Below are 16508 nucleotides of genomic sequence, written 5' to 3'. Positions count from 1 at the left end.
CCAGTTCACTCAGTAATCATGCAGAATGATCTCGGATGCAATGTGTGGCCATTTTTCTGCGTTCAACGGCTAAGCTGTAAGATCGCTAACTTTATTAGTTCGAACCTGGTTTAAATCTGGCGAATGGGCCGGCTGGATAGGCGTTTTCGTGGTTTTCTCCACTGTAATGTGAATATGAGCTAGTTTCTCTTAGAAAATCCTCCACAAAAGCATCTCTCTCCTTAGGCAGATATACTTTGTGTGCTATGCCATAATCCATATATCCTAACCTGTCGAAACAATCATCTACACTCTACAGCAACTTCGGAAAATTATGCTTAACTATTTATTCAAAATATGTGTTACATTTAATAATAAACTAATCGCAATCAATACTGTTACTGAAAATTTTAGTACACGTATGAGATGATTTTGAATTAGAGTCATTTTTCTACTACCTAAGGCGAACAGTTGGACAAGATTATGAAAATAAGTTTAGAACTGTTACGGATCCTTTTGATAAAACGGGAAGACTAAATGAAATTTTCGTGATTTATTTCCTGTGTAATATTTAAAATTTTTTTTTTCCAATAAATTCTCCACAAAGGCATTCCTGTTCGTAGACATACAGTCTTTGCTTTCCATTAATGGAATAACTGAAATCAATATACCTGTCGGCGAACATCCACGAACACCAATATTCGTTCAGCAAAGTTATGCGTATTTAGTTCTATATGAAACAGCCGACATTAGTTCCTGTTAATACATTCCGCTTTCACTGCATTTCTTTTACATATTTATTGAAAGTATGTGTAGTATTAAATAAAGGACTAGTTAATAATTTATGTTACTTTTATATGCAGCAGTAAATGCAAAAATCAACAAGCAGGATGATTCCAAATGGAAAATACTAATAACTTTCTTATAGGAGATTATCTCTTTGTATTACTGAACTCTTTGTGAACTATTTCGGAGATACTATCATTTACCATAATTTTCGATTATCATCACGCTTCCCTACGTTATGTAACTGGAACTATCAGCGGCAGTTAATTTCTCTTTACGTAATTATAATTCCTACGACAATTACATTGTAATTGCAATCACAATGTAATTGTAATAGCATTATAAACGAAAAAGCAACTGCATCGTAATTGTAATTACAAAGCAATTGCATATCATAATGTAGCTGAGATTACATTTTGCCCAACTCTAAACTATTTTCACAGATATTACATTATTAATTTAATACATTAGTCATCACGTAAATGCATTATTATATACACTGTTTATAAACTGTATATTTGCACGAAAAATTGTTTTTTCGAAGTTTTGATTTCTTAAAAATCACAAATCACGTACATCCAATGTCACGTACAGCATTATTTAAAGTTTAAAAACATAAATAGCAAAATGTTTTAAGCAAATATTTTACACTGAACCTTTGGTATTTATTGATCTCGAATGAGAAATTCAGAAATAAATTGATTATTACATATAGGATAACTTTACAAAAGAATCACTTTTCAAAGTCCAGAGTTTTAATATAATTAATCAAACACAAAATTTGCAGTCTTGTATGATAATTATTGAAATTAGAACATTTCACTACTCATAAAATAAGGTATATGCTTAGCATAAATATAACGCTGTAATTGATATTATAGGGAGAAAATTTTCCTTTTCGTAAATATGTAATGCCAAGCAAAATGCTCGTTAAGGCAAGAACAACAATTTATGGAAATAAATCGGCGCAAAATAATTCTATTCTCTACCACAGCTGTGTAAATACATGCAGAAGTATAACAATTTTTCTAACGCACTTGTTGCTTCAAGAAGAGTTTTTGAAAGGTGAAATGAAAATGCTGTCAAGCAAGAAGGAAAATACTATAAAAGTGTTTATAATAAAGCTGATTTCTGCATACTCAGTATGAATGTATTATTGTAAAAATACGCAAATGTTTGTTCTTTACTTTTAAAAATTGTATCACTTATTTCACATTATGGAGTATTTATTTATTTTTATTTACTAACTGTTTACTAGTTTATATAATTTTGTTTTTCATTTGTGCCTAACAATTATGTATTTAGGTTTTTATTATTATGGGCTAATTGTGCTGATAAATATATTATGCGTTAATGGGAATAAACCTTTAAAATTTCGAAATGAACTTAAATCACATTTGAAATGCTACCTGTTAAAATCCAGAGGGGGAGGGAACTGTTTCACCAGCCTGACAACATTTGGCGAAGTATGATTATATTTTGATTTTTTCAAAGTTTATAAAATACTTAATAACGTTATAAGAAAATTCCAAGTATCTTTTTCGGTGCCAGATTGTTTTGTTTTGATTGCTTTATGGCAAAGTACTAGAGGGCTATATGCCTAAGGCGAGGGATACCTTCGCGAAGGACTTTCTAAGGGAACTAGCCTGTATACATGTTACAGATGGGGTAAACCACGAAAACGACCACGCAGCCAATCCGTTCGCGTGAATTCGAACCCGGACCGAACTACCAGTGTTCAGCAACTTTATCCCTCGGCACCCTGGTGGGTCTTTCTGCTCCCAAGAGTTTCAAGGTAAAATTATGCGAAGCGACCAACAGAAGTCACTAACTTAATCCGTTCCGATATCAGCACTGTCTTCATACTTAGGTTAATTGAACATGGCAGAGATTACGAGGATTATCTGCCTAAGAGAAGGGTGTCTTCGTGGAGGGCTTTGTAAGGGAAACTGACTCTTATTCACGCTGCGCATGGAGAAAACCGCGAAAGCCAACCATGCAGCCAACACGTTCGCCTGGGATCGAGACGAGGTCGAACTTCCAGTTATTCACTAGAACACTAGTGGAGCCGCACTGCTTTCAAATAATACTTTGATGCTGCAGCAAGTGATAGTGTTCCCTACTCTTGCCAGTAATTAAAAAGAGTCGGCCTGACTTGTGATGCGATCGCAAAAAATATTCTTCAAAAGAGATAAGTACCTGGCGGGGAAAGAACAGATTGAAGCGCTCTGCTTCTAAAATTAAAGACTGGGCAGGGGGTCTGGAGACTGCTCTGTATCGATGCTAGTGGTCTCTCAAAATTCATGCATTTGCAAAGACACAGTATCACACTGAATAGTAAAAGCACTAGAGAATTCTGCTTTCTCATAGGTCATCCTGATCGTTCAGTGTAGTACGCAGCAAATGTCATTCAAATGATCAGTGATCCAGCCTTAAATCATCGAGCTAATTTGAAACTTTACTGCATTTTTTAAAAATTAAATGCTGTGAACTTATGGCAGCACATGAATGCTGTATTCTTTAACAGAACAATCAGTATTTTTACCTATTTCAAGGGAGATGTTACATGAATTTTGATAACGCTAGAACTGCACGCATTTTACCACACATTTTCCTGCTACTAAAGTAGACGTTATAGTTTGAAAACTGCACAAAAGGATCAAGTTTTTACATACATCATGCTTGATTATTAACAGTCGGTAAGAATCGTCTAATTCACCATAATATTTCTGTAAATAAATACCTTGAATAACAGTTCTTCGATTTTTTTTTAACGACCAGACATTCAAATAAGAAATTTTTTTCTCGATGATACGAAATGATGAATAAATACTCACACACTGCATTAAAACTCATTAAAATACACATTTAGAATGCTTATTTATAGTCGGGGTGCTGAAACTTTCTCAATGATATTTTCCCATATTAAAATAAGGATTAGAAAGTGTGTGTGTGAGGGAAGAAACATGGTCTTATCTTAAATCGATTTGTATACAGTGTGTGGAAGGAGGGGAAGTGAATATTCATTAACCAAGGAAACGTGATTAATAAAAATGACTCAATTTAGCTTCATAAATTGGTCCTTATCAAAAAAAAAAAAAAAAAAAAAAAAGTGAAATAATTAAAATAATGCTTTTTTTCCAATTTGAAGTATTAAATTACCATATCTAGAATGTATTTCATTTACTTCAAAGAAAATTGCCATTTGCAGAATAAGAAATTTGGGAAAGCAAAAAACTTAAGCTTCCGAAATTTCTCCTTCTACAAATGACAATATTCTTCAATTTCAGATGCTAACTAGTTTTGGTTTGGTTTAACTGATTATGCAAAGCACACTAGAGCTGTCTGCGTAAGGGAAAAGATGCCTTCGAGAAGGACCTTTCTAACGGAAACTGGCTCGTATACACGTTACACATGGGGAAAACCACTAAAATGGTCATGCAGCGAGCCCGTTCGCCTGGTATCGAACCCAGGTCGGAACTATCAGTACTCAGCGATTTTACAGTTCGGCCGCTGGTGGGCCTTTCAGATGCTATATCAATCTTCTTCCAGCACACTGCGATTCCGAAAATTGCGTAGGATAATATTTTTAATTTATTTTTTACATTCATTGTCCTCGCTTTAAATATTAATTATAATCTTTTAACACTTAAAAGGCTTCCATCTGGAACCACACTAGACTATAAAAAAGGAAGCAAAAATTAACGCTGCATCAGTTTTTGAAAAGCAACACGAATGCAAATCCTATTAAGTTCAATCAAGAAATAAGTATCAATTCCTTGAATTTATGTCTTGACAAGGAGACAATAATATACAATTCTCACTTACCTGGATCAAACTTCCATAAATCTTTCAGTGGAAGATTTGCACTGCGGCCACCAAGAAGGTATATAAAACCTGCTTGGGATACGCACATGGCATGCTTGGAGCGTGAACTGGGTGCTGGACATCCATCAGCTACCTGGACATTAGACCACATGCCTCTGAAAGCAAAGAAAAGTAGAAGTTATTTTTCATTATATATAACTTCTATCTTATTTGAGTCTTTTGTATTTCTGCAACTTGTTTAACAGATTTATTATGGAAAGAAAATTATACAAAATTAAGTACTGAATAAAAGTCTTCGCTGTCTGTAAAACATCGTTTTCAAGATTTTAAGTACCAATATCGAATTACAAAACCGTTAACAGAAAAGAGAGGGAAGAGGGAAGATACAAATATATGTAAAAAATTATGTTTGGCTTAAGCAAAATAAAAAAAAAAATAAATAAAACAGGCAGAACAATTCGAAAGAATAATACAATGTTTACAGATCATGATTGAGTCTCAAAGATGGTGACTAACTTTTCTGTATTCACTTTTCCTATTTTTAGATAGTTATTTGAACGCAGCAAAGCACACAAAGGCTATCTGCATACGAAACACCGGTAGCAAGATCGGAGTTCACCGGGATTTGAACTCCGATCTTGCTATCGGTGTTCAGCGGTCTAAAACATTTGCATTGTTAATAAAATGGAATTATTAACTGATTTTCGACTAGAAAAGAGATACTTTCAGAAAGTATATTAATTCAATATGTATTTTTTGATAAAAAATCCACTTAGTTTATTTCCTATTAATATTAAATCCCTACATATCTGTATCTCCCCCCTCCTCGAAAACAATTTCATAGTGTTATTCGACAGATTAATTAATTGCAATGTATGGAGCCATAAATGTCGGTACAGGATAAGTAACAGCAGTATAATCAGTGTGATTCAAGTTGTAAAGCAATGGATTTTGTTTCTTTGTCAGCCACATCAACAGAGCAACTGCATATTCAAATAAATGTTTGTTCATCAAATATTTTCTCCAGCATAGAAAAAGCTTATATTGCGTATAAGAAAGTAAAAATTAACGAATTGACGCTCAAGGTAAAACACGTGAGTTGTTATAGATTGCCAAATCTTGTTCAATGCGCATCAAGCAAAGATTCTCGCCAACCTAAAAAGACGTGGTTGATAAAAATATGAACGTTATATTATTCAAACAGAATAATTACAATTCATGTTCATTAGATATCATGACAGAACATTTTTCAAGCATAAAGGAAACAAAGAGAGCACAATAATTTAATATTAAAATATTCTGAAAGATAAATAGCACAACATGTATTGCTCCAAAGACTGGAAAGCTAAACAGCGACTGAAATTCGCAACAAACTTTTATCACACCCAGACATTTAGCATTTAATTATTCAGGCCATTTTTGGGCGGATACAGTGGGAGCTCTGCCAACAGACTGATAAAAAATTCCGAAACATTAAGAGTCTTGTATCTTTACCCAAATAGTTACAATCGAAGTAAAGGAGTAAAAGGAAAACGCGATGAATGAAAATGGCCATAAATAGAACTTATTCTTAAAATTATTGTACGCAAAATTTAAATAAAGTTACAACCAAACGGAGGAAGTCCTCTTTTTAGGAATTTTATCAGATACGGGGCACATTTTTTTAGGAATCGTGAAATCATTTTTTTATAATTTATTGAATCTCCTAATTAATTAACAAATGTTCGACAAAAATTAATATGCTTTATCAGTAGATTATATCGATTATTGATTATGATTAATCATTACATAGCTCGAAATTCAAAGGCTTGCAGACATGTTAAAGTATCCATTATCTTCGTCTCTGGCAGATTTTTTTAAAATCTCAAAGATTTTTAAAATATTCATTTCATTCTGCATAAAATCCAGTCTATGACAAAAGAAAACTGCTCTAAATTTATGTGACGTCAGATAATTTCATTTATATCTTAAATTGCTAACGGTCAACTTTCGTTCATATGACTCTCAGTTTAAGATTGGCGCCTAAGGTTGCACAATAAATTTCGTTTAATTAATATTTCAGATTGTGTTTTGAAATAATAAAATTTGCTTTAAAAGTCAGAAAATGCTGTTTTCAAAATAACATCCCGTCGACCATTTAGTGCCAGTTACGGATAAACATTAAGTGCCAACACAGCCTCTACGCTTTTATTTGATGTAACCACATTTGATTCGCGATACGTTACACAATATCACATTTGTGACTACAGTCTTAGTCAATTACAGATGGTACAACTAGGATCTGTTGAATGGGTTGGTTTGGTTTGGTCATGGGAAAATACACGATAGCTGTCTGCCTAAAGGAAAGGATGCCTTCGTGCAGGACTTCCTAATTGAAACTGGCTCATATCCGCGATGCACATGGGGAAAACCATGAAGACGTCAATGCAGCCAGCTTGTTTGGCTAGAACCGAACTGGGTCGAACTCCCAATGTTTAGCGACTTTACCTCTCGGTCGCTGGCAAGGTCTGTTCTACAAGGAAAAAGAATAGCCGATAAAAGTAATGGATTGGAAGAATTACCAGCGGAAAGTTTGTACTCGTAGCTCTTTAAATAGAGCTTCCGGTAAAATCGGAGGGTCTAATAAAATTTGACGAAAGTGTTTTTACGATGAGCAAAAACGAAGCGGTTGGGATATTTGCACATCAGTGGCTATTCGATAGAATTGTGCAGAAAGACTAACGAATGTTTTATTTTAAGATATTAGAAGTGCGGCTTAGAATTCTGCAGGAACGACAGAATTTGGTGGATCTCTGACAACTTTAATGCTTCCATGGTAGCCAACTTTCACGTTCGATGGGATAACAAGTAAGTACCAAAATAAACAGTTTCTAAAACAGTACTTTTTTTTTAATCATGTACAATGTTGCCCGGCGTGGTATTGAATCTCATTGTTTATATACAGAAAGAGTGACCCTCAAAATCAGAAAAAATGAATGAAGAAAATGTTTAAAAGTTTACAGAAATGGCTTTTTAAGTATTCGATAGTTTAAAATTTATAGATACTTTTATTTTGCAGCAAAATACAGGATGTGCAAATGGCTCATAATTCATCTGAAAAGTCTGAAATTCTTAAACCCTACAACATTAGATTTTTTTTCTTTCAAATCTCCTTTCTAAAGATACGTGAGAAAATTTTTCGATGGTCAATATATTTCTGCACCTTTATACACCACTCACGTACAGTCGCTCAAACAATTGAGGATACACCTTACTTTCACTTGATAAATTCAACTTTCAATAGAAATAACACATTAGCTAGAAGAGAAAACGTGTTTTTATTTTCACACGTAACAAAAGGGTTAATATGCAGTAAAAATAGCGAAAATCAAAAAAAAAATATAAAATTAAAAATTTCACTAGTATTTGAAATAAACATAGGCAGATCTTTACCTAAAATATTAAGGATACACCAATGAAATTTTTGTGATATATTACACATAAAGACAGTGTCAATATTTGGTTGCATGTCCTTTGGCTTTTATAATGTCCTCCAAACGTCTTGGTACCGATTCGACCAATTTTTTGGTGGTATCTGGAGATAATTTATCCCATTCTTCTTGTAACACTTGCTTTAAATAGGCTTTGTTCCTAATTTGGTGTTTTTGGACCGCTGTTTCGAGTGTGGCCCACAAATTTTCTATGACATTGATGTCAGGGTCTGTGGTGGTGTTTTCAATTGCTATTTACAATGAAAAAGACACCACATTTTGACATTATGTGTCATGTGTTTGGGGTCGTTGTCGTGCTGGAATATAAAATTTCCATCTAAACCCAATTTTTTTGCACTTTCTTTAATATTGTGTTCGAGTATATCTATATAAAGCTTATGATCCTATATGCCATCTATAAAAACTAAATTTCCAACCCCATTTGAAGCCATACAACCCCAAACCATGACGAAGCCACCACCATGTTTAACTGTAGGACGTAAATTTTTTGGATCCAAACCGGTGTTCGGCTTTCTCCAAACGTTGCGATGACCATCACTTCCAAAAATGTTGAATTTACTTTCATCACTAAATATAACTTTCTTCCAAAAGTTATCTGTCTTCAATTGATAAGTTTTTACAAACTCCAAACGCTTTGTCTGATTTTGTAAGCTTATAAATGGTTTCTTTCTAGCTATTCGACTGCTGTATCCAGCATGTCTAATCACATTTCTCACAGTTTCAGCACTTATACTTCTGAACATTATTCGAGAAGTTTCTGCAGCTAGTTTGACTGCACTTAGTTTAGGATCAATCTCGATATCTTTCAAAATTTTCCTTTTGGCTACATCACTCAGAATACTTTTCCTTCCTCTTCCACTTTTATTTTCAATTAATCCATCGCTTTTAAATCTTCCAATGATTTTCTGTACACGCGAGTGGCTTCTACCGACAATTTCAGCTATTTCACGATAATATTTTCCTTTCTTAAATAACCTTAATAAATTTTCTTACATCAATACTGGTCTCTCTCCGAGGAGCCATTTTCTATTTAAACTTGCGACTTTAAATTCACATAACCAACTTCAAAAGACAAAAATAACAGTCGAAAAAGTTTAAGATAAAATTGCCCAAACTTAGATTATGATAGTATCAAGCAGAAAAAAAAAAAAATCTAGTGGTAGTTAAACAAAAATTTCATTGGTGTATCCTCAATTTTTTTAGGTAAAAATCTGCTTATGTTTATTTGAAATGCCTCTGAAAATTTTTATTTTAGAATTTTGTCGTTGATTTTTCTTTATTTTTACTGTTAATTAAACCTTTTGTTATGTCTGAGAATAAAAGTACGTTTGCACTTCTAGTTAATGTGTTATTTCGATTGAAAGTTGGATTTATCAAGTAAAAGTAAGATGTATCCTCAATTGTTTGAGCGACTGTATATAGTTTCAAATTATGAACTTCGAAATTTTTTGGCAGAGTATCAGAACTCAAATCTTACGAATGACTATTTTTGTAAATAGTTTTGGAATTAGAACGTACCAAGACCAAATGAAAGATAGACACAAAAAAATTATTAAAAAATATACGTTTTTTGAATATATGTTTCATAATATGGACACTGGCCAATGAACTGGACATCACTGAACAATGAACAAAAAATTAAATCAATATTTACAATTACTTTAACAAATACTCTGAATCTGATCAATTGTAGCTAATAAGAACAACATGTTTTGCCAATAGAATAGTTTTAAAAAACCACGATTTTTAACCAAAATAAGCTAGATATAAAACTGTGTATACAAGAGGCATTGCAATTAATGTCTTTACATAAAATATATAGCATATTTATGTACATGGAGTAATCTGTTTAATTGCTTTAAGTTAACCAGAAAAAGCTTATAATACACATAAGGATGTTCTAATAAATTAGAATAATTCTTAGTAGTAGTAGAAAGAGTTTTATAGCGGGATCCGTCTTTTTTCTAAATTATGACAATAATATAGGCTATGTCTCCTGCCAACAATGTTTCGAAATATAACAGTTTAGAAGATGTTATTCCAATTCGCTAGCTGGCCATAACCCCCAAAACACGCTTCCAGCGACCACGAGGCTTCGATCCAGTATCTAAGACTGGTAGTCCTATCCGCGTTCATATGGCCCCCGAATGTACTGGCCGTATGGAAGTTTTCGAAGTATTCTCAATTTCTCTTCAAAACTTCCAAGGAAGGCATCCCTTACCTCAGGTAGGTAACCCTCGTAATCTTTGTCATAATCTTAATAATCCAGAATCTTCCAAAGATGAAAAAAATTATTATCACAATGAAACTCTTGACAACACCAAGACCGTTGATCAATACATATATCGCAAACATCGTTTATTAAAATTTTTATGACTTAAAAAAGCAACATTATTACCAGAATAATTACAGAATTGTTTATAATATGAACTATATCAAACTTTGGATGATTCGCAAACTGTATTATTACTAAAATCTTACGCAAGTATTTATAAGGATAAAACACACAAAAAATTATACCAAACACTTTGGGAAAGACAAAAACTACTCTTTGCTTGAAACGGCTTAATTTACGAATTTCGAATAGCGAAATCACACAGTAAACAATACAAACACAGAAAGCTCCAAGTTTGAGAGATAGGCTAATTGTTGCGAACGGCATCATTTCACTCCGATGTCGCGTGATCAACTGACACGTTTGAATTCTTATGATCGTAGACAGGCTATATATATAATCAGAAATATATATAGACAACTAGATATAGTTAGAAGTTATTTATATGTTCAATGTAAGTTTCCATGTAATTGAACTGTGTTTTGTTATATGACATACTTTCTCTTCATTTTACGAGTTACCGAGGTAACGTCGGGTAGACGTTGCTTATTGTGTCTCGCTTTGAGAACTAGCCTTCACTGCGAGACGCGCAATATAAAATATTTTGGCGCACAACATGGGACGATCTCGGTAACTAGGGATAGTAATTAATACGAGATAATGGATGTGACACGTTTAAAAATCCAACGCAAACCATTGAGAATAATGTTTACAACGTGTGTGAACAAAATAGAAGATGAGTTACTTACAGAAGGTTCTCTATTTGAGAGCACCTTCAGTTTCGGAATCTCAGCTAAAGGATAAATTTGCGCGTTTAGAAGAACGCCAAAAAGAGTTGTCTTATAGTATTTTAAAAGGTAAAGATAATGAAAAAGAATTTGAAGATTTTGAATCTGCTTAAACTCACCGCGATAAATTTTCGGAACTGTGCTCCAGAAATGATCAATTATCATGCAAGTAAACCATATCAACTGTTAAATCACCTGTAAAAATTTCCGAAAAAAAGGAAGTTGCCAAACTGAATAAATTTAGGTAAGATGTAAGAGATTATTTTACCTTTTGGAGTCAGTTTTCCAAGATTCATGAAGATGAGAGCATTTCCTGAAGAGGAAAAATTCCAGTATTTGCTTCAAGCGGTAATCCCGAATTCAAAAGCAGCGAGAATTGTGGAAAGATTCAAAGATATGGCAGTGAATTACCCGGTGGCGATCAATCAACGCCATGGACATTTAAAAGAAGAAAATTTATTGCTTGATCAAATTTTTTTACATGCGAGATCTATTGAGTACGGTCACGAAGAATGTTGCTTCTGTAGGTCTGAAGTAGGAATCTTCCCTCTTTCAATTGCAAGAACTTTTTAAACGAAAAATTTGCGTCGCTGTGGTCAAAGTCACTGATACAAGCGTTTTGAATGAATTATAAAAGAAGAGAATTTATTAGATCTGAAATTGACGGAGACAGAAATTAATTTATAATTGGAAGCCAATGTAACTGGAATTATTTTTACAGAGCAGTCTGATATAGAACTGTGGCTTGTATTTGCTAAATACTCGCTTAGTAAATGTTTTGATCGCAAAATGTAGTATTTCTCAAACTGAGAAGAGTAATGACCCGCTTTGTAATGTTACAATTTACAAATCGGATAATTACTCTTTAACAACAACTTTACAGGTGAAAAACTTATCAGTTGGTGAATTATGGAGGTCAGAAACTATTGGGATTTCAGACCCTGTTGAAAATAAAAAGGAAACTAAACGATGAAAAGAGATGTAAAGCCAGTGACATTAAATTAAATACCTCAGATATCGCATTAAAGATTACCAGGTTTTTCAGGATTGAGAAAAGTAAGAAAAACAATTGCATCCTCGCCGGGATTCGAGCCACAGACTTTCTAACTGCTAAATGGATGTGGTAACAACACGGCAACGGAATGTGGTAATGTATTACAATATTATAGTTAAAAAAGGATCAAACATTGCAAGATATATATATATATATATATATATATATATATAAAGGTACAGGTTACGTTTCTCAAGTACTTCCTTTAAGAACTCATTTTCATCCGAAACAGCATACGCAAAATGCATATCAGCAAGCTCCGCGTTCGTCTAATGATGCATGAAATCCACATGCGGAATGACGACTTAGCCCAGGAGAACGTTTTTATCTATCGCTTAACAACGCCCTGTAAGGTCTCAACTCGCCATTTTGGTCCATCAATTCCATTAGAAAATCTGCCTAATTCCGGTACCTTTTGCTTGCTTTTACATTTTTACTAGATATTTTTTAATCTTCCTGTATAATTAACCTTCCAGACTTAAATCTAACAATAATAAATAAAAAATCTGATGTGGACACCATAAGATTTCCTTGCATGGCCTATTAAATTTACACGCTTTTTGCAAACGTATTTCCTCTAATTTCTTATACATATATTTTTCATTCAATTAATTCAGTTCTCACTTCGCGGCAAAGCAAAAATACATAAAAACTCAAAACATCTTAATCAAAAATTGTAAAATACAGAAAAACATAAAACATCAAATAATGTTAAACAAACGATTTTTACAATTAAAAATTAGAGTTTCTATACAAAAACAAGCAATTCGGCCAGCAGGCAAGAAGGCAGATTTTTCGGTACGCCAAACCGAAAGGTTACTTTTGGTCCAACTCGGCAAAAAACATTTTAGACTTAATTCACTATTTTCTACTGAGTTTCAAATGACCGTTCGTAAGGCTTAACTCGCCACTTTTACAGTGCTGACAATTCTTCAACTACTGCATGCAGATTAACTAAAGGCATAAAAACCACATAATTCAATTACTTTTAAAGCAAAAAATACACAAGTTACTAATACATAAGAATAAAAAAACTAAGCTCAGAGAGCCAGTTAAGAGACTGAGAACATATATATATATATAGGGTTGTGTATTTTTCTATATTAAATTTAAATTATTTCAAGGTAAAAATTTAAAACTAATATAGTAGGAAGAAAGCATTCCATTTTCTTAGAAAAAGGATATGCATCCATCATACTATTTCAGAAAACTGTGACATTTCGGAACTTTATCAAGCTTTATATTGCATTGCAGACAGTGAAACTTGTTCAAATAATAAATCATTTCTTTAACGAATGCTATTCTTCTCAAATATCTGTTTTACTTTATCAAGCTATATCGATTAGGAAAAAAACGAAGATAAGACAAAAGATAAACACAACTTTCAAAGAAAGTTTATCATAAAATAACCGAACACCATAAAGATGATAAATATCTGCGCTATACTCTATACCAGGGGTTCTCAACCGGTGGTACGCAAGAGAAAAGTAGGTGGTACGCAAAGAAGCAAAGTATTTTTAATTATTAAATTCAAAAATTAAAATCCCAGCATCCGGATTGTGGTTTTCTATCTAATATTCGTAAATTTATGCGATCTGAGCTTAGTTCAAGAGTGGTGGTGGTGGTAGTAGCACTTTGTACTGGTGGCACTAAAGGTTTTCAATTTTTATTTAGATGGTACACGTTAGTCAAAAGGTTGAGAACGCTGCTCTATACCAAGAACGTGAAGATAATAGTTTGTCAGATGCACACAAGGATATGTTTAATCCTTTGCGGCACAGTGTGTCCGGTCTGGACACACCTAAAAATATCCTTCTGTACGCACAGAAAAATTGAATGAAAAAGGTTTTATAGGTTACTCTGAACCTTCTTTATTTATAATAGATGGCAGCTCAACAAAACCAGTCCATATATTTTAGCCATGTTAAGTTTTTTAGACCCTCTTTTTTCAAAGAAACCTTCTAGATTTTTTTAGGGTATAAAAGGAATTGTTTGAAAAGAAATTTCTATGTTATTTTTTGGCTGTATGCTAACCTCCTGATTGTATCTTAGTTTAAAATTTTTACCTTGAAATCTTGCCTAAAATCAAACGGCGAACCCTTAGGTGTGCCCAGACCGGGCTCACCGATAATCTAGGACAACTGAGAGTCTGTATTCTTTGTTTCTCCGCATCTCATCGGTCAGTTCATTGACAACAATGCTCGTTTCAGCACTCTTTTGGAAGCTCTATTCAATTAGTGTGCCACTTTGGGCACACCCGCAGAATTAAAACGATAAGTGTTATCTTCACAAAATTTTACTCGTGTACTCCTCTAGGCCTAATTAGACTGCCTATTTTTTTTTTTTTTTTTTTTTTTTAATCAAAACTCCGACTTTAAAAGGTAGCGGGCCGGAAAGGGTTAAAAAATTACAATAACGTTGATGTATGCTAATTACGGATTATAATACTATGGATGTTAATTACGGGTGAATATTTTGTTTGAATGACATAAAATTCTTATTCCTTGTACTGAAAATATAGTTTGGTCTAGATATTTATGTCCATAAGTTCCGATGGAAAATATCCAGCCACTCTGAATATCTTGAAAACTGGTCTTCGTGTATCATTATTTGGCGGAGAATGGGAATAGACTTCACTGCACATTTGTGAATACTCATTCCGCCTTACGACTATTCAATCGAAAGTGGCGCATCACTGAATAAGTTTCTGCATTATATTCCTGCGGTTCCTGAGGTTTTATTTGGGCTTCACCGCCTACAACACTTCTTTGAATATTTGTATAATTGTTGGAATAGTTTCCACTGATAAATGTCCATGCTAGAAATTTGCTGATCTAAATGTTGTGACTGTGCACCTTACATTAAGCAGAACAGTAATTTTGTTTGGGTTTTACTCACTGCAACACATTTTTATATGTCTTCTTAATTATAGGAATACTTTCTACACATGAATGAAGGCCAGGTTAAAAATTTGCTGATGCATTCCCTGTGATTGCGAATACAACACTAGTTGTAGTACAGGTGCTCAAGAGTACCTCATCATCAACTGAGTAGCTGTACAGCACAGTGACTTTGTGAATTTTCAAATATGTCCGTTCAGAAATATGCCGTCTATTCATAAAATTCATGAATTTGGCGGAGAATTAGAATGCACTTACGCCAAATTGTACCAAAATTGCACGATCAGTTCCCGAGCTATTCAAAATGGACTCGTAATATTCCGGAGTGATTTCAAGTTTTCATATACACTCTTTCGAAAAAAAAAAAAAAAAAAAAAACCCTCGGAACACCAAGAATTTTTGCGATAGTGACGAAGTTTGGTACGCAAAAACATCTTGATCGATCATGCAAGTGATCAAAGTTTCAAGGCAAATGAACAGGAATTGCGATCATAGCGCGCATTTCTAGTGCGCAATTCGCAAAGTATAAAACCAGTAACAGAGGCTAAAAATTTATATTTTTTTGTTGCTGTGCCATTGTAATTCCGTAAAGAAGCAACTAAATATGCCATTACGACGGTATCGAAGACCTCACAGATAACTAAAAGACTTCGAACGTGGTCGCATTGTAAAGTTGCGTAAAGCTGTGTGGTCATACCGTGCAATAGGCTGACACCTGCAGCTTACAGACAGAGTACACTGTACATTCCACCTGCAGCTGCGGTACAAAGATGTGCAAAGATGTTAGCAGCAATGGTTGCTACAAGGAAATTGCCGATGAAATGAAGGCTCTGGAAGGCCAAGGAGCACAAACACAAGGCAAGATAGAATAATTGTTCACCAGGCCCGAACCACCCCAACGGTATCATTGTCGACTAGTATTCAAAGCACCTATAGCCATGTGCATAGCTCCCCCGTGCTACCGTTCACCATCTCATGGCGCTTGTCTGAGGCAGGGTTACGCTCACAGACGTCTTTAAGACGTTTGCCTTTGACCGCCACAACATCGGCGGAGTCGTCTGGAATGATGTCGCAGCCGATCATCATGGCTGCCATCAGACTGGCATCGTATAGTGTTCAGCGATGAATCCTGCTGCACTCTTGAAGCAGATGACCACCGTGTTCATGTCTGGGGAGGACGGGGCCAGCGGTCCCAATCAGCCTTTGTTTTACAAATGCATACAGCCATAACCCCTGGTGTGATGGTGTGGAGCGCTATTTCTTATGACAGCAGGTCATCTTTAGTCATCCTCCGTTTATCTTAAACAGTTCAATGATACGTTGATACCATCCTGCGGCCGGCTGCAT

General features: G+C 34.2%; 1 protein-coding gene across 1 annotated transcript in view; it reads right to left on the bottom strand.

Annotated features, from left to right (window-relative positions):
• LOC118190290 (uncharacterized) overlaps positions 1-16508 on the bottom strand; it is a 162294-nt gene that overhangs the window by 118970 nt on the left and 26816 nt on the right. Inside the window, exon 2 of the mRNA XM_085827770.1 lies at positions 4594-4748. Coding sequence (XP_085683896.1) covers positions 4594-4744 — 151 coding nt within the window. The 5' untranslated portion in view covers positions 4745-4748. The remainder of the gene's footprint in view (positions 1-4593; positions 4749-16508) is intronic.

The sequence above is a fragment of the Stegodyphus dumicola genome, chromosome 12 (assembly GCF_044657685.1).
Source record: "Stegodyphus dumicola isolate Sdum_Otavi_A_Nest chromosome 12, ASM4465768v1".
Classification (NCBI taxonomy): domain Eukaryota; kingdom Metazoa; phylum Arthropoda; class Arachnida; order Araneae; family Eresidae; genus Stegodyphus; species Stegodyphus dumicola.
Note: the sequence above shows the minus strand (reverse complement) of the source record. Positions and strands in the feature narration are given on the sequence as shown.